Raw genomic sequence first — 22551 nt, 5'->3', positions numbered from 1 at the left:
GATGGTCTTTGGGGTGTAATACCCATGAGAGGTTTGACAGCTGTCAGCCTTTGTGTCAGTCTGACTCATTGAGTATTTTAATGTCAGGAATGTAGTGCTCTATCACTTTATGGACAAACTGCCACTGGTGTCATGTGAGCATTCGTGGCATGGGTTGCTCATGTGGAAAGCAGGAAAACAGGCATTCAACAGCACAACAGCATTCAACAGTGTTAGTGTGTGCCTGGAAATCAGGAAAACACTGGAGATTTTCTGAGCTTTATGCTTGCTTGCATTGTATTCATTCAGAGATGCCATAGGGAATATCCCTATAAAATTTCCCCTTTTTCCTGACTACTGTGTGAGTGTAACTAAATGTAATTCATATTGTTCTGGCAGGCTTTCTTTGCTCATATGCTGAGTGTAAATAGCCATGCAGAGCATTGCAGGAAAGCCCTTCCCTTGGTTGTAGGGTGTATTCTGTTGGATCATGTGTCTTACATAACTGTCTGCAGCAGCCTTGCTTTTGGTTATAGTTCAAATGATCCAGTGGGGGGCAGAAAACACACAGAGTAATATCAGATACAGAGAATATTCTTGGAAAATTATAGAGCTAGAAATTTCCCTGACAAGAATGGTGGTAATTTCAGTGGGGGTAGTGTTCCAGGTGTTAATTTAACCAAAGACAGTCAGAAATTTTGGCTGTCAGTAAAACTGAATCCTCACCCTGGTTTTGATTCTTCATGGAAATGCATCCTGCCTCCAAGTAGATTTTACTGAAGAATTTGAGATAATCGAGTCTAGTGGCATCATAAGTTATTTTAATTCAGGACATAAGTTTATAACAAAACCTGAAACAATGACACTGTTCTACAATTATACATTCACCTCAGAATGGTGTAAGTAAAACATTTACTGACATTTCTGGCAAGACTTGAGGTCATTTCTGAGAAAATAGCTTTACGGTTTTGTAATGCCATTTTATTTTGTGTTGGTTTCCTTGCTCTTGTAAACAAACTTTAAGACTGACCTGAACTTTGCTGAACTTTGATTTTTTTTTTTTTTTAATTTTCTCAATCATTCTCCTTTTTCCCCAATGGCACTTGACACTGTCTCTCAAAGGGAGAGTCCTTCCTGCATCAGGCAGTGCTGGCCTACACTTTGTAAAGGAACTGATAATACTTTACATTCCCATGTATCTATTATCTATATATAAAATGTATATGCATTTTTTTTAATAGACGTTGTTTTATTTAACCAATACTTGTTATAACATCTGTAGTTCCAGGCCTGCTGTTTCCCTCTCTTCCTCTCCTTCTCTTCCCCTTCTTTCATTTGTGTCTATGTTTACATTTATCCTGCTACATTCAGTTCTTTTTAAGCTTGTCTCAAATGGAGCTGTCACCAGATACAGGCTTTCTTAAGTCTTCAACCATACTCTTTATATACTGATCCTGTAGATCCACACCCTATTACCTGCCCCAGCTTGTTTTCAAATGTGGTTTGTGTTCTGATAGTACCAGAACTTCACTGAACCAGACCACATTGCAAACCCCAAACTATAAGGATGAGATCTTTAATGGCTACAAGAGAGAACTGAAGAGCTGGCAGAGGAAAGAAATGTAAATTCACCTGATTTTGCCTCTCCTGAGAGAAAATTAGGCAAAGGCCATCATGCAATCAGATTAGTGGGTAGAAAGAACACAGATGCAATGCAGAAATTTAAGGTGATGATTTAAGGAAAGGAAAATTGAGGATTTAAAAAAATAAGTTTGTAAGCAAAAAGAGAAAGGAATCAGGAAAAGAAAGCAAGAAATGGAATTTTACAACAGTCTTAGAAAACTTACAATCTTTTGCAGGCCTTTAGCTCCAGAGCGGAATCCTACCACCTTACCAAAAAGTGCTAAGAACACTGTTCCATGGAACCCCTCCTGCAGATGGCACCAGGTCACTTTTATTCCATGGTCCTCTAATCTTTTCTTGTACAGCAGTCCATCATCTCTGAGCACATCAAATTCACAGGTCAAAATGAAAGTCTCGGGAAGCTGAGCAATCACATTGTCTTCAGCCAACAGTGGTGAAAAAACAGGGTCAAACATGGGCTCAGAGACTTCACAGACTTCTTTTGAGGGTAGATATATTGGACTTGGTTTGTAACCTCTTGTTTTAAACTCGTGAGGGATGTAGTCAGGACTCACCCACTTCTGATATTTCAGTCTCCTATCTTCTGAAACATGGCAGCCTTTAAATACTTCTTCAATGATGCCCAAGTCCACATTAACGTACTTCAATCCAAGAACAAGGGTTCGTTCCTTTAGCAAAATGGGGACTCCTTTGTTCTGCTGATAAGAAGGCAAATTTAAGTCCACACACTGCAGGAAAGGATATATTAGGATTTGTGCTCTCAGCTTTGGGAGGTCTCTTCTGTTCACCAGTGCTTGGGCAACAGCAGCAGTGAGTGTCCCTCCACTGCTGTCCCCACAGATGACAACACGGGAAGGGTCAACTCCATGGTCTTGTGCAGTCCTCAGAAAGTGGATGGCAGCAGTGAGACAGTCCTCAAACTGGGCTGGAAATGGGTGCTCAGGAGCTAAACGATACCTAAATAAGAGTGAAAATGTTTTAGCACAGCCATTTCTAGTGAATGGGCCCAATGGAATCTTGTCATTCATTTATTTCTCTCAAAAGATAGGAAAATACTCTGTGATTATAATTGCAGCAATAGAATTCCCCCCAAATTAATGCTTTTGATGTATTATTTGCTACTGTTCATGTTTGAGAGAGTTAGTACACTGTTCTACCTTTGCAAAATACTTTACCTATCTTGTGACTGAAGGCACATGAGAGTTCTTTTGGAATTAGCTGGCAAGGCAGGTGTGTCAATCAGTTATCATTAATTCCAGTCAGAAAATTAACATTTAACAACAAATTGTTAGAGAATATGAGCATAGGAAATATGAGCATAGAAAATTGATAATGAAAATCTGAAAGGTTTTCAGTGTTCTGGAAGCTGAATTCTTTAAACAGAATCAATGAGTTATTGGTTCTTCAAGTATTTTAGGATACAAATAGCAATTAGTGCAATTGTAATCAACTCTTTGCCTGGACTTTTAGACATTGTTTCTTTTAAAAAAGTATTACAGCTAATCAGAGAAATATTTTTAATGGTCATCTCAGGTTGACTACAAGTTAAATGTGGATTTCCTTGTTCCATTTCTTCATGCAAATGCATCATGCCTGTGAGTATAATTTACTGAAAAATTTAAGACAATGGAGTCAAGTGTATAAATTCCTTTTGAGAGTGGATATGTCAAGCTTGGCTTGTAACCTCTTATGTTAAACTCATGAGGTTCTTGTATTTTTCAGAACTTCTAAAAGGAATTATTTGGTGTTCTGGTCAACTGTACTTTCAAGAGAAAGAGCCTAAGGTGGTTTGAATAGGGCTCTAGAAAACAAAAACATCCTTATGACTTAGTGCTCGCTACAAATTATAAAATCACTGTAATGGATTTCATTTGGAAATAAACAGTTGGGGATTAGTTGACTAATTCTTCCTGAAAGGAATTAGTGCTGGTGAAAGGCATGGGATCATTAAGGATAGGTACTGATTGTACTTCAGAAGGAGCTTGACTGCAGCAAAGGCTTGCAAACCTAGGGTCGGAATCTGGGCTGGGTCCCCTTACCCAACAGACACCACCACGGAATTGGTCTTCCTGCAGAAATAGCGGCACTTTCTTTCGTAGGCCCCTGTGAAACAGAAAAGTTCACTGGAATTGTTACTTGCTTTAAAAATAAATGGAATGAAAATATTCTGAAATTATTCTCTCTCTTGCATGGCTAATGCTACAGAGCATGTGTAGCATGTGGCATGGTCAGATCTGGGCATTGCTCACCCTCTCCTTACAGCTGTGAGAATCTTCTGGCCAGTAAGAAACTTGGAATTTAAACGAATGCAGTGTCTTGGTTCCCTCTTTGAAAAGTTACAGACAGCACCACCGCTGCCACTTTTAAAGTGATTTTGAAGGGGCAAAATAGTTTAAAAAAAAAAACAACAAAAAGTCTGCTAAATCCAGTACAAGAATATTTCTTGTGCATGAGGCACCATCTCATCTCTTTCCCATTCACATTCCAAAATGTGTTTTTTTCCTTGTTTTTCCACTATAAAGACATACAGCACAATACACATATACAAGCTTGCACACACTTGTGAACAAAAACTGGCTGCTTTAGGTAAGAAATAAAATTCTAAGGAGATTTTCAACTTTTATCCTAAGCATAAAGAGGAAGAAAATAGATATTAAAAACTATCAGAGACCATTCTAGATATGCAATCTATATAAAGACAATTTAACATGATGCCTATTGCATGTAAGTAGATTGATTCTGCTGTCCTGATTTTTTTTTAAATTTACAATGTTAAACCTACTAACTCTTATAATTTAAGATATAGCAAATCAGATCAGGAACTCTGTGGTGTGTGGTTGTGCAGTGCCCCTCACAGGGGATATTCCAGAGCTGTCTGGACACAATCCTGTGCCCTGTGCTGTGGGATGGCCCTGCTGGAGGAGAGAGGTGGGACCAGATGATGCCTGTGGTGCCTTTCCTGACCCACTCTGGATGATGCACGCAGTTATAGCTCATATTAATGTTACTTACGGATACTTCCAAACCGGCCAACTCCTCCATGAAAATAAAGAATTCCCCTTCTTAGGTTTTTGTTTGATGTTTTTAGCTGGTAAATTCTCACTTTAACCCTTTCAAACCTTAAGTCCTTGATAAGAAGACGACTATCCTTTAATGGTGGTATTGTCTCCATTATAACCCTGAGGAGATGGACCTCTGAGATTACACCTACTTTGTCCAAAAATGTTGCCTGGTAATAAAAGAAACCACAAGAGACCAAATTAGTGTAAGTTTCTATCTAACCTGGAGATTGATAATGAAAAATTTTAAACTCCATGGTCAATTCAGTAGGAAAACATCAAATTATCAATAGTAGATAAAGGGTGTCAAATACTTCACCTTGTCAGGCGTTTCAGTAACCATGTGCCTGAACAAAATACAGAGACAGTAGTTACAGTATTTTAAACTTTACCTTTGGATGAAGAAACATAGCCAAGACTTTTGTTTCCCAGACTTGGAGGGGAAAAAAGATCCATACAATCTACCACATCTCTGTCCTTCTGACCAAGAACAGCTTTGAACCCAGGCTTGAACATCTCACAGCTCACTGATTCTTACTTAAACACTCAGCCTCAGGTTCTTATGTCACTGTGGGCTCATCTACTCCATTGCATCTGCATGGCTATAAGCTGTTTCACTTGTAGCCTGCTCTAATCTATTCCTGCTCAAAATGAAAAATATGAGATAGTATCACTGTATTTCCACTATACTGGATTCAATTTTGCACTACTTCCACAGCAGACATCTCTAATGGGTTTGTTGTGCTGCCATTATTCATGCATATGCATTTAAATGAGAATTATACATATAAAGGTCTGCACTGCTTAGATCCTAAAAACCTGCCCTTGTGGTTTTCACCTCATATTTCACAGACCTCATGTGGCTCAGTTAAATTTGGTGTAGGTATCCTATTTTAGGTCATCTGCAGAGCTGATCCCATACACAGGAAGGATTGTCTTGTGGCAAAGTTATAGTCTGATATAGATTCCTTCTGTAGAACTCCTGGTCCTTATCTGTGGGAAAACAACTTTACTTATTTATTCTTCAATTTCCCTCTGGTACTTTCTTTCCTCACACTAAAAATTTTGTAACAGTAAAGGTTAAACCTGCAATTAGCTATATCTGCATGGAATATAAAGAGATCATCTTTGTCTTGAAAATACTGAAAAAAAGGAGTCCTGGGAGACCTTATCAACCACAGTGTTTTGGTGTTGCCTTTTGTCCCAGCTGAACACGGGATATACTTGTACACTTTAATTTTCCATGCAGTTTTGACTTCATGGCTTGTCAGCCCTTGAAAGAATTTGGCACAAGTAATTTGCCCAACAGCCATAGCAGGAGTTGCTACATGACCTGAACTCTACTCGCATTTAAACTTTGCTTTAACCCTCCATTAATGTCCTTATCTCTCTGCTCCTTTCAGGCAGTGTCTGACAGTGCTTGTGCTTGGCCTCTCACTGGCCAGCAGAAAGGATGCAAAATTGTAAGATCAGAAGTTAAAAATTACAGTTAAATGCAGTGTGGAGGCCTGGGTGTGGCGCCAGAGACATGGTGTGAGTCACCTTCTTGCGAGCTCACTGACTTCAAACAAAACTTACCAAGCAATGGGGCAGGTAAAGAACGGAAGAATTAACAACATTAGAACATGGAATTGAAGTGAAATGTCACGCACGAGCCAAAAAGACTGAACAGGTTTTTTTCATAGTTTAAACAACTAAAAGAAGCTTAGTCTAGGTATCACAGAAGGGTTTTCTAAATGACTGGGGCGACAGTTAATTCAGGATGATTGATGAAGCAGAAAGACAAGTGCATGTCATGTTTTAGTTTTGAAAAGAAACAAGGATGAAAAGCGAGGAAATAGCTTTGGATCAAAAATGTGCCAAAAGCAATGACACAGAAAGCCACTTTAGATATTATGTGTACTGTCTCAAAGAAGAAAGTTGTTCAGGCATATTGAAAGGTAAATGATGATGAATGTGGCAGCTCTCTTCAGATGCCTCAGGAGGAGAATGACAGAGTTGCAGAGAAGAGCTGAGATCACAGACATCATTTAGCTGCTCACTCTGTAAGCAGGCACGGCGTTATACAGAGCAGAAATTCCACATACACAGGGCAAGTTACCTTCTAAGCCTTCCAGCAGTGCCTTGAGGCAGCAGGCATGAAAAGCTAAAACACAGACCTTCAGGAAAAAACTGGGAATTGCACAGTCTGCCCAATTTTAGCTTTCACAAATACTGCCTTTGGTGCTGTATAGCAAAGAGGGGAGTCTGTTATGCCCAGCACAGCTGAAGGAATCTGCTTACATCACTTAATCAGTCCAATTGCATATTTGCAACTTATTTAAACATTGATTTTAAAAAACATCACCAAACCATTATCCCTCTAACAGAAATAGAATTCAAAACTCAAGCTTTAATTAAGGTTTACTTACCAGACCAAGCCCAAAGTTCATTAAGTAATGAAGAACATAAAGCTTTCGGCGCTCACTGATTCCATGAGGAATTTCTGCTTTGGGGTGTTCATAATAGAAAGCAATTGCCACAATACCAGTCAAAACAGCAAGAAAAATGGCCAAGAGAAGTTCCATCTTGCTGTGTTGGTAGGAGCCTGAGAAGGAACCAGCTGTGGCCTCCTCCCCCTTTTTCAGACTTTAAGACTTCTGCAGGTAAAGGCATAGGATTAGTTGTTCTCATCATGGTTATAATCCAGTTTTAAAAATGCCAATAGGAAGATAAAAACATGTGGTAACCAACCTACAATTAGACAGTAACAATTAGTTGTGGGAGAGGCTTGCACAAGGGTTTTCACATTTGCAGGAACAAGGCTGTGCCCATCACAGCAAAACTGTGTAGTGGCAGTTTATGGGAAGATAAAAACTTGTTCTGTCTCTCTGGTTTTTGGTTACAGGCAAGTCTTTATTATTTGTGAGTTCCTGCACAGCATTTCTTGGTAATCATCTTCTGAGCTGCCCAGATTCTTGCGTCGTCATGCCTCCATGCCTCACTTTTTCAGACTTTTATTGAAATCAAGGCTCAGTGTCACAAACATGTTTCATCACCTGTGTGGCAGATTTTGGATTCTGCTGACATTGCATCTTTGAGTCCAGTGGACCCAGAGGCAGCTGCAGCCTCGTCTGACAGCTGTTCTTGCCTCATCCTCCTCAATGGCTCTTCTCCTGCAGCAGCAGATTTTTGTTTGGGTTTTTTTCTGCCTCTTGGCAGTGCTGCAGTCTCTGTCTTCCAGGAAGATACTATGCACAGATGTCATTCCAGGTAGGAATATGATTCCAACAGCTGAAAACTAGACTTGAACTTCATGGTGTCAGGGCTAGTAGCACTGACTAGACATCAGCAGCTCATTCTTTTCTGTGGTGAGCTCTAGGATCTTCCTCTGGAGCTAACATATTTTCCCATACACAAATAATTAGTGAAAAGATTTAACTTGAAGCAAAAAATATCTGTAAAGGACAGCTCATGTGATGTCACCTTTGGGAACAGTGTTTTTAGCAGCCTGCTTAGCCTGTGAAGGCAGCACATTCTCATTCTGAAAAATCACAGTGTGGGTAAAATAAGTCTGTAATTTTTTTTTCTTAAATACTAATAAAATAATATAAGGGATGAGCTGACCTTGAATTGTAGACTAAAATGAAACTAAAGACAGAGAACCCCAGGGCTTTATCATACATAGTCCATGACCTGCAAAGGAAATGGCTCAGACTTGATCCCTGACTTCAGAAACTGTTTAGAATAAGCAGGTTGGAGTTCATTTTTGAGTCTGGTGTTACACTTTCTGAGAAGCAGCTGATTCCATGTTCTGCTCTCTGTGTTTCTTCCAAACTGTTTCTTCATTTTATCCAACAAATCTTTGTGGATTTTCATTTCCCAATGTCCCTGTGCCTTTCCCTCCCTTGCCAGAAGGTTATTCATATGGTAAGTGTAAAATCACATCCCTTTTTTTTATCCTTCTGGGTAATGGCATTTGATGTCCATGTTGATAAGGGATTTAGGTAAAAGGCACATTGCCTGGCAAGTGGGACACTCTTGGGAAATGGCAATGCACAAAGCGTTCAGCTTTCTTGCAACTCAGGCAAGAGCATTGGGAAATGTTGTTGCGCAAAACACAACTGCAGCTCCCTTCTTCAACGTTTGATAGTGCTAGGCATTAATTGGCCTATGCTAAACTCTGCTGTCCCAGTGGGTGAGGTGTGGTCTGAGTATACCACCAGATTTGGCCCTTCTGGGGATCTAAGAATGCGCTTGACACCTGTGACAGATCCTTTGTACTGCAGTTCTTGCCACCCATGGTTCTTCTGTGTTCTAAATTTTTTTGGTGCCAATTCACCCACAGCTGGTAGATCTTGGAATCATTAGGGCACCTTAACAAGGTCTGGACTTCACAGCACCCACAGGGGCTCCACACAAAGACCTGATGTGCTGGAAGCTGTCAAAGAAACAAACTAGCTGGTTTTTGAAATAATAATGTGCTTTTTCCCTTTGGGCATTCCTGGTACAGAGTAGTACTTAATGCTGTGTAACCTTAGTCTCAGCAATTCACAAGCTTGAGGAAACCATTCCCTACATAATCTTTCAAATAAATGCTCTCTCTAGCTTCTGATAATTTTTTGACATTGTCTCTGCTCCTGTGAGATAAAGCAGGGGATAGACCAGGCCAAGCTCTATTTTCTCCTACCAGGGACTCCCTTTCTTATTAATTTCCAGTGAAAAGCCTAATGTCCAGGCCTGAAATCTCATCATTCCCTGTTCTTTTTCTGTGATATGGCTGCACATGCAAGGAGAAACACTGAGCCAGGTGTAGCAGATGTAAAATATTCCCTGCCTCTGGATCATGGTGCTTAATTAGCTGGCAACGGAACTCACTGTAAATGGAAGTCTGCACTGGGATACTGGGAAACATTCCAGAGAAAGTGCTCTGTGACCCAAGAAGCTCCTTTTGGGTTCTGCAGAGCATGAGAACCCTCTGGTGCTGGAAGCCTGAAAGGGAGCTGGGCTTGCCAGTCCTCAGTCTCTGGCTGCATAATTCTTTGAGGAATGACTTTGGTGTCCAAAACTCCTGGATTGACAAGCAAATTGTATTCAATTTGCCATCTGTATGGCAGTTGTCTTCTGTTCAGTGGGCAGTTTTCCTTATCTCTTCCACAATCACTCCTCCCTCCAGGCAGACATCTGCTGATAACAGCTATTGAATGTCACTGCATGACTGATAAGACATCTGCTGATAACAGCCATTGAATGTCCCTGCATGGCTGATAAGAACTGCAGCATCCCACTGGGAGATGTGAGCCCAGAGGGAGGAGCCAAGCATTCCTTCCTGGATATAATCTGGAGATTCTGGAACACCAGCACAGCTTCTCCACTGGATTTCCCAGAGGAACAGCAGCTGCCTCTGCCCCTGGATCTTCAGAGGAAGAGACTGCACCTTTCTGCAGGATCCCTGCTCCAGCAGAGCCAGCCCTGACACTGCAGGAGGGCTGAGCCACAATTCCAATGGGACTGCTGCCAACAGCCTGACCCACAGGGTGTCAGGCTGGGTTCTGACTCTATCAGTGTTGGTTTAGTTTACTGCATTGTTCATTTTATCCTTTTATTTTCTTCCGTATTAGAGACCTGTTATTCCTGCTCCCATATTTTTGCCTGAGAGCCTCTTAATTTAAAATTCATAGCAATTCAGAGGGGGTTTACATTTTCCATTTCAGGGGATGCTCCTGCCTTCCTTAGCAGACACCTGTCTTTCCAAACCAAGACAGGGGACTATGTCTTCAAACATTCTATCTTAGCAATACAAGACACATAGCTGATCTGTAATTAATTAAACTAATTAAAATAAAGTACAGGAAGTTCCATGGAGACAGTTAGATCATGTGATTTCTTAAGGTTTAGAAAATCTGGGAGTCATGATGAAAGAAAGAATACATTATTTCAGCATCTGCTGTACCCATCTGCACTCAATGGTTATAGCCCATCATTAAAGAGAAGTGCATGATCAAGAGAACTAATAATGCTGCTGACATATTACAAAGCTATATTTGTTATTATTTGTAGTAAATTGAAGACCAATGGATAAAGGACCATGGAAGAATCTCAGGAGTAGATCAGTGTCAAGTTTGGACACTGACCTATAAATGAGGCGTAATTCCAGAGACTGATAAAGGAGAGAAAAGTACTGAGTAGCTGAACTGGCAAGGAGTGTAATGCTGCCCTGAACTGTGTGTAAAATAGCATGAGATCATCTGTGACCATCTCATAACTTACAAAATACAAGGTGGAACTGTACAGACCTCCTTAGTTCTGGCACTTGCCAACCTTCTCTAACTTCGCCAATATCATTAAACTTCTTGCAACACTTTTACAGCAGATACAATCTGTTAGGCCAGCTTCAGCTACTAATGTGTGAGCTGGTGACCCAACCTTTGTCTTCATAACCAAAGCAGATCCTGAAATCCTGAAAGAGTGGAACATTTGGAACTATCACATTATTTACCCTTGGAAGCATTTCTTTGCTTGAAGAGCAAATTGCCTGGAACGGGAAAAATGAAAGAAATAAACTCTCTGTTGTGTCAACAGAGCATGAAGAAATATAAATTCATTTTGCTGAGAGGGACTGGAGAATGAGAACCTTCGAGTAGTGACTTGTTGCTGCAGAGATGTGAATCAGCTCACCTGTCACCAGCATTCTTTAACATGGTGACAACATGGAACATTAAGCCCACAGTCTTCTTCCTACTCACAGTTTGCCTGGCAGGGAGTAGACATGTACTAACCTCTTTCCACAGTCATGTGTGCATGGATTTATAAAGGCAAGGTGGTTGCACAACAATTCAACATTTTACAATTCCTAGGCATTGTATGCCCAGCTATTTTGCTATGCATTGGCAATTATTTTTGGCATCTGTGTTTAGCAAGCGTGGATCTCTCCTAATAAGCAATGCAACAATTACAGCAAGATAACAATTGACCTCAGGTTTTTCTTTGCCTTTGGATATCCACAGAAATTATTTGGCAGGTTCCATGCTGATTACATCCTTTCTCCCCAAAAGCCAGGTAAGCTGAATACAATCAGCTGCTCTGAAAGGAACTTTATAGAATATAATTTAGAGCACATTCAGTTATTTTTGAGCAGTTCTCCCTCACTTCATCTCTGCTGCAGTCTCAGGTACCTCCTGGTACCCATCTCATGCACCATATGGACTGTACCAACCTGCCTGTCCCCTTTTCCCTTTAAAATCAGGTTTGTAAGTACACCCAATTCCTTCCTTCAGATTTTAAACATAAATGCAAATCTATTGTTTGTCTGTACAGACACTCTGATGGTGGTTACTACTCATTCCTAAAGTAGGGAAGACATCTCCACTCTCCAGAGGTATTGCCACACTGATTTTGGGTGTGCATGCATGTGCACATAGCTAATTATTCACACACTGTATGGGTTTTTAACTTACACATTTAGAGTGTTTTTTGTTGTGAGTTTTTATTCTTTGACATATGAAGAGAACACAAATTCTTACAATGCAAGAAGAGAGCATCAAAGCAAGCTTACAAAAAAACCTCTAAACATCATGTTCTTAAGTAATAGCAAGTAAAAATCAGAATTCAGCAGACCATGCTAATGTCATCAGTTCTTGCCTTGATTCTAATGGGCAAATAGGTAGTAAATACTTAATTGAATAATTTAATTGAATAATTTAACTGAATAATTTAATTGAATCACACTCTTCCTAAATACCAGTGCACTGTATGCCAGAAAATTATTTAATAGCCTTTGATAAAGTCTACAGCATGATTAATTATAGTATTTGATGATGGGAAAGAGAAAATACCATATCCAAAAAATCCCACTGCAGCATGAAAGCCATTTTCCACGTGGTGCCAGGTCACGTGTACATTGTTGTCCTCTAAGCGTTTCTTGTACAACAGCCCATCATCCCTGAGCACATCATGCTCACAGGTGACAATACAGGTGTCAGGGAGACCACAAACAACAGCATCCTCTGCCAGCAGAGGGGACACCCGGGGTTCAAACAGCTCTTGCACCTCTTCATGGACTTGAGGCAAAAACACAGTGGGCAGTGGTGGTTTATAGCCCAGTTTAAACTCATCTGGAATAAGATCTGGACTTATCCATTTGCTATATTTCAAATTTATACTCCCAGGAACATGAGAACCAGCCAGAATTGGTTCCTTCAGGGAGCAATCCTTATTCAGGTATTTGAGAATAAAATGGACTGCGCGCTCCCGGAACAGGAAGGGAACGGCAGCATTTTTCTGATCAGATGGCAGATTGAAGTTCAGGGCTTGGAGAAATGGATAGATCAGCACCTGGGCACGAATCTTGGGGATATCTGTCCTGTGCACAAGCTCTTGGCAAACACTGGTAGCAAATGTGCCCCCTACACTGTCCCCACAAACAATAATCCGAGCGGGGTCCACCCCGTAGGTGTCTGCAGTCTTCAGGAAGTGCACGGTGGCACTGAGGCATTCCAGAGTCTGGGCTGGATACCTGTACTCGGGGGCTAAATGATACCTGAGGGGTAGAAAAAGCAGCTGGTGTTACACATTCTAAGTGTCTCATCTGAAACACATCCCATGTAAGAACTCCCCCAAACCAATATTAAGTACAGCATTAATTATATCTAGGTTAAAGTTTTTACACGCTGAAGCAAACCAGAACAACTTTTCCTTCCTTTCCTTCTCAAAACCAATTCATCCCAACTTAATAAAATCCCTTAATAGTAAAGTTTTTCATGGAAAAATTTGTTGGAAATTAAGGTTTCTTTATACCATCATGTATTTTCCATAATCAAAACATCTTTGTAGGAAACAGTGGTCCATGCTGGTTTTAAAAAATACTAAATTTTAGACTCATTATTTACTCTATAAAATCCCAGGTGATTTTAAATACAAATATTAAATATTAAAATATCTGCTATATTTTAATATATTAAATATATATTAAAATACTAAAATCTGATATTTGGGTTATAATTTCTTATTATCAAACAAAGGTAATGATTTCTGTGGTGATGGTCATGTACAATGACCAAACCTGTAACTCTAATCCTTGCTCAGGTATTTCCATTGCCATTCCATGCCACGTGCTTGCTCCCACATAACAGCAGTGTGGGGAAGATAGCACTAGAGCTCAGTTTCTTATCTTATATTCAAAGAAACGTAAGTTCAGGAGTGTGTGAGAGGCAGGGGGAAAGCAGCAGAGTTCTCTAATTCAGGGATTAGCACTGGTTGAATTTCACTTACCCAAGAGACACAACCACTGAATCAGATTTTCTGGCTATGTACCGGCAAATTCTTTCATAACTCCCTGAAGCACAAATGTTGTTGATGTAATTAACATCTTAGAAAACTTCAGTCAATATTGTCCCTTATATTTTTATGACATATTACTACAATATCTTGTCAGCCCCTTGCCTATTTAGTGAGTACCCAGATTTTCTTTGGGATAAAAATAATCTAGACTTTTGGTCATCAGGACTTGCTGTAGAATTCATACATTTAGACAGATCATTGACTTGTGTGGAAAATAAGGAATTATTATGATTTTTACTATTAGAAAATGGGCAGTGGTTTTAAAGTGAGAGAGGATAGAATTTGTTTCCATGTAAGGAACACATTTTTATTATGAGGGTGGTGAGGCCCTGGCACAGGTTGCCTGGAGAAGCTGTGGCTGTCGCACCCCTGAAAGTGTCCAAGGCTGGGTTGGACAGGGCTTGGAGCAACCTGGGATAGAGAAAGATGTCCCTGCCCATGGCAGGAGGTGGAAGAAGATTGTATTTAAGGTCAGTTCCACCCAAACCATTTTATGATCTCAATGGTTCTATGATAAAGAGTGCTGTATCCCATTAAAAAATAATTTAATATTACATACGTGCAGATTAGAGAGTTTAAAAAATTAAAAATAAGCACTAAGTGCTTTCTATCTCCAGTCTCTCAAACTAAGCTTCAATCACTTCTGAGGGTCAGGAGTTTTTAAAAACAGGCAGTTAAAAAGCTAAATAGTCAAATTTCTCTTTCAGTTCCTTACTGATGCTTCCAAAAATGCCACATCCTCCATGGATGAAGATAACTCCTCTCCGTTTGCTGGCAGATGGTTCTCTTGGGAGGTAAATCCTCATGGGTACCCCATCAAAATGCAGATCTTTAATGAAGAGCTGGGAATCCTGCCATGCTGGGAGTCCCCCTGTGATCAGCCTGATAAGTGTGTGCTCCTTGATGATACCCAAGTGGTTTAAATTCTTTGCCTAGATAGATAAAACAGGAAAAATGATAGATAAAACATGAAAAATGTATTCCCTTACTAAAGGGAATACAAGTCTTTCCACTTTGTAAAGGCCACAAGCTACTTTTTCCTACACTGTCTTTAGCATAATTGGGTTGGTTATTTGCTAGGTTTTAGGATTCCCACAAATAACTGTCTTTGGGATTTTGGTTACGAAGATGAAAATTTACATCTTTGTTATTGTGGGAAGAATGTTGTAATACTTGTTCCATTAAATGTATCATATAAATACCTTCTAGTTCCTGGGATCTGGATTTACCACAAGTAAGAACAGGCATTTGCTCAGGTGTGGAAGCTGGGAGGCCTGAGGCTCCTTTCCTAATGAGTGGATAGAAAGAGGTATTTTTTGGGGATGGTTCCAATTTTGGGTGTGTTAAATAATGCTCTGAAAGTGTCTGTTCATCTCCATGATAAACTGTACTCCAGATGCCTCAGTTAAAATATTTAAGGTTAGGTGAGTTTAAAAAAAAGGCCAGGAGGTTTCCTCTCATCTCTTCCACTTTACATGGTCATTGATCTCTTCATGGCAGAGGATGTGGACAGATGCAGCAGGAGCATCTTTTATGTAACTTCTAGTTGAGGGTACACACTTATCTGGTGCTGCAGCTTTCTTTGCAAGTAGGGTGGAAGAAGAGAGGAACGGCCTGTCTTGTGTTGTTGAAAAAGAGGATTTTACAGGAGCATACAGCACAGGCACAGCAGTGGCACAGCTCTATGGCACAGGAAGAGCAGCACTGATCAGGATGAGCAGGATAAGTTCTGTCAGTCACTCTGAAGTGTGCTTTTCAACCCACAGTAATTATCATCAAAGCTTCAAATTCCAGTGCAATATGCACAGTTAGTCTGAACATAGATCTGTCTGAGGAGTTTAAAACAAAAGCCAGGAGGCTTCCTCTCATCTCTTCCACTTTACAAGGTCATTGATCTCTTCATGGCAGGGGATGTGGACAGGGGCAGCAGGAGCATCATTTATGTACCTTCTGGTTGAGGGTACACACTTATCTGCTGCTTTTCTGAGAAATTACAAGTAGGGTGGAAGAAGAGAGGAGAAGCCTGTCTTGTATTGTGGAAAAAGAGGATTTTACAGGAGCATACAGCACAGGCACAGCAGTGGCACAGCTCTATGGCACAGGAAGGACAGCATTCATTAGGATGAGCAGGATAAGTTAATTGCACCCCTGTCATACACAAAGCATTATGCACTTAAACAGAAATCTGTGAAGTCCTCACTGTGTGGGCTGCTCCTCTGAGCAAAAACATAAACCGGGAATGCACCCAAAGTACCAGCAGATGCCTAAAGGCTTTTGAAAGAAAAATAGGTGAGTGGATTGATTCAGTGCATAGCAGATGGTGAAATGCATCTTAAAACCTATTCAGAAAAAGGATGCTGAAATTTAGGGAATGTGTTATCCATGAAGAGAGCATATGCACTTATTCCATAACAGACACTTAAAAGCTGTATAAATGGGTTACAAGTATCACCTGAAAGAATCTGTTCACTCACTAATTAGAGAATTTAATAACATTGTCCTATTATAGTATTACTGTCATAGTATTATATTAAGTTTATATATAACACAACACAAAGAGCAGGATGAGAGGACAGCAGCCTCTTCTTTCATGGCAGACAAGACAGAAAAGTACCACAGGAGAATCAGGGACAACCACTGGATTTGGTGAATGCTGCTGTGTAAGTTCAAGCAACCCCCTTGAGTCTTTAATAGATTGTAATGGCCCAAACCACCTCTCAGGATGTGGGGCCAAGTTCCTGTGTTCTTTCTGTAAAATCACCTCTCAGGATGTGGGGCCAAGTTCCTGTGTTCTTTCTGTAAAATCACCTCTCAGGATGTGGGGCCAAGTTCCTGTGTTCTTTCTGTATAACTGGGGATTAGAGAATTGAGGTGAGCTTCATACAAACATCAAAGAAACCACTCTGATTTTCCTGCAGGCTTTCTTTTGACATGTTACGTGCCAGACATGACAGGGCTTAGGCTGCTCCTACATATTGCTGTTGCCTACTTTGAAAGCTTTTTGGGTGAAAGCTGTTTCTTTCTGTGATGGCAAAGCCCACAGCACAGTGAGTCTGGCTTACAGGTACTTAGATAATAAGTGATAACAGGCCTAAACCTGCTTTGGCAGGAGGTTCAATTAGATGACTTCTGGAGGTGTCTTCCAACCTACCTGATTATATGGTATTTAACTATAATTCCGTAATTCAGTCACTGAAGAATAAGAACAGAAACAAGGGTGAGAAAATTACTGCAAATAGCTCAGAATGTAGGAAATTGCCTTACAGATATCAGAGTGCACTTAGACATAGCAATTTGGGTTCTTATTATTCATGTAAGTTATGAACAGCCCTCCTGTCATCCACAGGACCAGTCATTTCATTATGGAAATACACAATTGCAGCATAAGAATGGATATATCAGTATTGAAAGACCTCACCTCACCCTGGCTGCTTTATACATGGTAACAGAAACCAAATCAACCTTTGGCCTTTAAATCTGTGTTACTGTGTGCTTCCCATGACATGTAGTTGCAGTATTTAGATTCATACTCAGCTCTTTTCTGAAAATCCCAGTATCCCAGAGCATGATAGACTCACCAGAATTTCCATCAGAGTGTACAAACAGTGATAGAGGCGGAGCTTTGCTGGCTGGTCTACATCAGAAGGAATCTGCTCCTTGAAGAAATGATCAGTTGCAATTAAAACCAGCAATACAAAAGCAACTAAAATTCCTGCTAATAAAACCAGAATATAATAGGATTCCATTGTTCTTTGATGGGAATAATTAGACACTGGTTGAAATGATTGTGTCAGTATTTATATCCTCCAGACTGATTCCACAGAGAGGTCATTTGCATGTCATTTGCATACAGAATTCCCCCTGCCCTGCTCCTTTAGGCAGGGCTGGCAGATAATGGAAGCCTGCAAACATCCGGCTGTGACAAGTGCACTTGGCATGATTCAAGCTCATACAAAGCACAGTCACTTCCAGGAAGCACCTTTCTTTTGTATAAATGGGTTTATTTTTTATCTTCTTTATGGGCCTGAAAAGCTCTCTGGGATGTTTTTCAAGTGTACCAGTGAGTGTCTCACAGCCTATGGAAGAGTGGCCATGCTCCAGTCTCCATGGTCAGGAATTGCAGAGGTTCTGCTCTTGGAATAGGTCTGAAGGATGATCCCAAGGCTTTTTGCTTAGTGCTGCTCTTTTCCCCTGCTCACTTGCTGAGGCAGACAGCTGGCCAGAACAGTCAGAACAGGCATTCTGAACTCAGTCTCAAGGAATTTTGCTTTTGGAGATCCACATGGATCTCTCAGTTATTTGCCAGCCTGAGTGTGCAGCAAGGGGCTCTGGGCTCACCAGTGGTGCTGTGCTAGCACAGGGAAACTTCTCCTTGACTTGGAGAATTTTGGCCCTAAGCCTCTGTGCTGATTCTTTCTAAAGGAAAGGTTTTGATCTCTTTACAACTCCATATTTTGCTGTGTTTTCCAAGATGACTCTGTTATCCCTGGTTGTAATTCAGGTGTGATCAGAGCATATGGTATCCAACCAAAGGAGGTGATGGCAGTGCAGGAATGAGTCATCAAGTGTAACCTTGTGTATTTCTGTCTACCATGTGTCTGGACAAAACTTGTTTGGGTAACATTAAAAAGCAAACAAGCATTAGCTCAGCGTGACATAAGCAACACAACCTGTGCTTATCCTCTGAACACTGAAATATTTCTTTATCCCCACTAATCTCCCCAATACTTCATTTAAAAACCCTTACAAAAGCTTGTAATCATGGCCATAGAGAGAAGTACTCCTTTTTATGAGCCACAGGATTCTGCATTTGGCTAACCAACCTGTGGTGTATTCCCTCAGAGACATCTTCACTGAAAAAGGTGAGTCCTTTCTATGTTTTCTTGCACACTTTAAAAAAACTGGCAAAATATATCTATTTAGAAAAATCCCATTTATACAAAATATGTGTTACAGCAAAGAGCAAGAAACTTCAATGTGAACTAGTCAGTGGGTTAAAAAAATATTTAGCTGTGTGGAATGAGTAAACAAGTGAGTCATAAGAGATAAAATACAGGATGATGAGTGACCAGACAGGATTCTTAAGATAAAAGGTCTAGTCCTTAACTTCAGTGGAGTTCAGCAAGTACAGATGATTGAATTAAGTGGTTTAAAATTAAGAAAGATAGATAGATAGATAGATAGATAGATAGATAGATAGATAGATAGATAGATAGAGTTAAGGATAAGAAAATCATTAAATCCATTTAAGTAATCACACAGAATTCAGCTTAACTTGGCAGACCTGCACCTTGTCATGACAGTCATCTTTCCACTTCTGATGCAAATGAACTGACTGAGCTGGGGAATAAATGACTTCTTCCATTGCTGAGCCTCTCCCAAGTCTACTCCGTCCAGACCTGTGGGGGTACACTAACTTGAGTAATTTTTAAAAAACAAAACAACATAAATTAAAGCAAAATTAAGGCTACTTTTATATTCTGTGAGATAATATCTAGGTTGGGCTTTATTGATTTTAGTGTGATCTTATTTCCCCACATCACTTCATACACCTGACCTATCCTAGCCTCCCAGTCAAAACTGTTTGCCTTTGACAGCACCATTCTCTTCCTAACATTCCTCTTCTTTTTGATATCCTTTGTAAAACTGTCAAGTTTGAAGAAATTTCAGACAGTCAAAGGCCCTGAATTGTTTCACCTCAGTATGTATTAGTGAACCTCTCCCTCTGAAAATAAGTTACAGCTGCATGTAAGGAATTCTTTTAAAAAGACATTGTTAGAAGGAATTCAGGGAATATTTTATCCTGAGATTTCCTTTTTAAGCTAGTTCACAAGTTTCCAGTGCAAACTTGTTACAGGCATTAGCTTGCTGTTCAGTTTGTGTCAAAATTGACGTCATGTTGGTTTAGTAGGATTTCAGGACTTTTCTCTAATTTTAAGAGCCTTAAAGACATAATTCTTCTGTTTCTCCAGTTCTTTTTATGTCTTAGAAGTTTTGTCAGGACTGAGGAGTTAGTCAGAAGGAATGGGTAAATATTCACTGGCCTAAAAGTCAGTAAAGGCACCAAAGAGAAGGTAAGATGAGTCAGTCAGGTTAACAAACATGATCTTTCCTTTCCAAACAAGGAAAGGAAATTCCTGTTTACATGAGGTATTTTTGCATTGTTCTCTCTTGAAGCAGCCTAAGATGTTGAGAGATCTGGCTTCTCATCACAGATAGGTGAGGAAAACCAAGCAAAGTTACAACAAATGACAAATTCTAACATGTATGAAAACAACTCAGCAGGTGGAACAAGCCCCACATAGGTGAGACTGCATCCCTTTGAATTCTAGAGAGCCCCTAGAGCACTGTGTAAACTTCTGCTTATAAAGACAATTATTTTTACACTTGAATCTAGAAAGAGATGCTACCTAGAATTTAGACTTACTCATGAGACATTTTTATATCTTTACTCATGACACTGCTTTGTTGTAAGACCCTGGGAAAGCCCTAAGACATCAAAATGCAGCTTTTTGCAAAAGGCCTGATTCAGTCTTTGCTGTCAGGCTGGATGTTAACCAGAAACCCAGTTTCTCTGAGCTCAGTCCATGGCAGAACTCAGAAGGCAACAGTATCAGACTCTTAATAGCATATAGAAGGACAGTGTGAAATCACAGAACCACTGGGACACATTTCAAATGGAAAATGTGAACACGAGGGAAGAATGAAACCAAGAAGCACAAAAATTTAGCTCTTGATTTATCCAAATCTGACAGCAGTACTTCATCTAACAAAAACCAGATCAGCTTGGCAAAAGGTTTTCCTTTTTTAAAGGAGGTTTAAGGTTTATTCTGTGATCATGATAGATTATGTATGATTAAGAACCCTGCACTGATGTAAAAAAAAAATGGAATTACTTGACACTGCAGTGTGGAACTGCTGCTCTGTGCTCTCAGGTTTGTACTGCATATATCTGAGTGGGGCTTTTTAAGTTGAAAACACAGAATTTTTACCCCAATTGGCTTTCAGATGTGCCTCAAGCATAGTTTTAATTTCCAGTTCATTTTCCTTTCTAAAGTTCTTGCCATTTATCAACCTCATTTGTACAAACAGCCTTCCAAGGCTGCAAAGGCTCTATGAACACAGTTGTGCCCATAAATACAGGTGTAACATGAACTGTGACTTTCAGACACTGCCTGAGCCTCTTCACAGATCAGGGAAAATCATTCTGCAAAAATGGAGCTTTGTGATGTGATAGAGAGTGTATCTACTTGTTTTGGAGGTAAATGTGCTTTTCACTGCTGGTTTTTCCTTCAAGCCACCACAAGTCAGAAAAAATTGGTTTCTGTGACTCTTATTGAGAATATCTCAATAAATCTACACTAAGTACAGTTCAAAAGCTACACTAGAACAAACCCAGAAATCTAAGCCAACAAATGGAAGCCAAAACTGGCTTGAGTTACCACTGAAATACATCACATAGGATCACAGAGTATCTCAAGCTGGAACACATCCATAAGGATCATCAAAGTTCAACTCCTGGCCCTGCACAGGACCACCCAAAGAATCCCACTGTGAGCCTGACCACCTTCTTGCTCTTGTAAACTGGAATAAACACAGTTAAAAGTGCCATGAAAATGGCTTTAAAAAGGTTGTTGTGTTGGTTGTTTTTTCAGTTTATGCTTTGTTGTGAGTATCTGTGTAGGAAACAACTGCTGGAAATGCAAAATGAATTCTGAAGATGATGCAATTGCACAGAAATAACTTATGGAACATTTCAGGGCACTGGTTTAGGACTTCTGAGTGAAAACACAGATGGGATTCACTTTGGGACAACTTGGGGCTGATAATTAGAGAGAATGGCTGTGATGGGACAGATCTTTGTTACCCTCACCAAGGTGTGTGCTGAGTGTCTGTTTGTACCAGCACTATTGAAAACATCTTGGACAATCAGCCCTATATGAAAGTGTGTTTTAGAGAGTCTCACTAACAGAGATGGACTTTGTGAATAAAAGTTCATGTTGGTTTTGTAAAGGTGACAGTTTGGAAAAAGACCTCTTGCCAAGAAAGAGTGCAGTGGTTGCTGTACAAAAATCAGGTGAAATTTTGGAATATTCCTTTTTTTTCCCCTTTTCAGAATAAAACTGCAATTAAAAGAGACAATACCTCTGAAGTTCTATAGTATGTATAGTTTTTAAAGCTATTTGACTTTTTGGTTGAATTACATAAATTTTAAAATAACTTGCATATCGTTTTTATTTACTACATGCACGATGCACAAACTTCAGTTTTACTATAAATCTGCTTTTGCTTCTTGTTTTTGTAGGTTTGTACAATGTAGCATCTGCTAATTTTCACTGCTTCAAGATAAAACTAAGGAAGGAAAATACTTCAATGAAATTTGAAGCACAGGTAAGGAAAATGTTATATATCTAGAACCACTTTTTAACTCCCAATCCAAATTTGGTAGCAACTTTGTACATAGGTCAAAATTGTAATGAATAAAAAAATCTCTTCAAACACATATTTAATTATTATTCAAGCTGGAAATAGACATGACATAAACATGAAA

At 39.8% G+C, this 22551-nt stretch overlaps 2 protein-coding genes across 2 annotated transcripts; both read right to left on the bottom strand.

The window, feature by feature from the left end:
- Nucleotides 1-788: 788 nt before the first annotated feature.
- On the bottom strand, nucleotides 789-7303 carry LOC131567294 (arylacetamide deacetylase-like 4). The gene is made up of 4 exons (XM_058818869.1): nucleotides 7094-7303; nucleotides 4636-4852; nucleotides 3663-3726; nucleotides 789-2580 (listed from the first exon to the last, which is right to left on the bottom strand). Exons 1-4 carry the CDS (start codon nucleotides 7247-7249, stop codon nucleotides 1803-1805), a joined length of 1215 nt encoding a protein of 404 aa, XP_058674852.1. The 5' UTR covers nucleotides 7250-7303; the 3' UTR covers nucleotides 789-1802.
- Nucleotides 7304-12320: 5017 nt separating this feature from the next.
- Nucleotides 12321-17746, bottom strand: LOC131567312 (arylacetamide deacetylase-like 4). The gene is made up of 4 exons (XM_058818887.1): nucleotides 17579-17746; nucleotides 14716-14932; nucleotides 13932-13995; nucleotides 12321-13200 (listed from the first exon to the last, which is right to left on the bottom strand). The coding sequence occupies exons 1-4, from the start codon at nucleotides 17744-17746 to the stop codon at nucleotides 12429-12431; spliced, it is 1221 nt and encodes a 406-aa protein (XP_058674870.1). The 3' UTR covers nucleotides 12321-12428.
- Between the last annotated feature and the right edge of the window lie 4805 nt (nucleotides 17747-22551).

Source organism: Ammospiza caudacuta, chromosome 22 (assembly GCF_027887145.1).
Source record: "Ammospiza caudacuta isolate bAmmCau1 chromosome 22, bAmmCau1.pri, whole genome shotgun sequence".
NCBI classification, from domain to species: Eukaryota; Metazoa; Chordata; class Aves; order Passeriformes; family Passerellidae; genus Ammospiza; species Ammospiza caudacuta.
This window is presented reverse-complemented; position numbering and strand designations above follow the sequence as displayed.

What these genes read in the sequence shown, in the direction of transcription:
- LOC131567294 (XM_058818869.1), bottom strand. Translation starts at nt 7,249, where the DNA reads ATGGAACTTCTCTTGGCCATTTTTCTTGCTGTTTTGACTGGTATTGTG. An exon ending in TGGCCGGTTTGGAAGTATCC is followed by an intron (nt 3,727 to 4,635) that starts GTAAGTAACATT and finishes TCTGTTTCACAG; the next exon opens with GGGCCTACGAAAGAAAGTGC. An exon ending in TCCGTGGTGGTGTCTGTTGG is followed by an intron (nt 2,581 to 3,662) that starts GTAAGGGGACCC and finishes ACTCTTATTTAG; the next exon opens with GTATCGTTTAGCTCCTGAGC.
- LOC131567312 (XM_058818887.1), bottom strand. Translation starts at nt 17,746, where the DNA reads ATGGAATCCTATTATATTCTGGTTTTATTAGCAGGAATTTTAGTTGCT. An exon ending in ACACTCTGATGGAAATTCTG is followed by an intron (nt 14,933 to 17,578) that starts GTGAGTCTATCA and finishes TTATCTATCTAG; the next exon opens with GCAAAGAATTTAAACCACTT. An exon ending in TGGCATTTTTGGAAGCATCA is followed by an intron (nt 13,996 to 14,715) that starts GTAAGGAACTGA and finishes TTTGTGCTTCAG; the next exon opens with GGAGTTATGAAAGAATTTGC.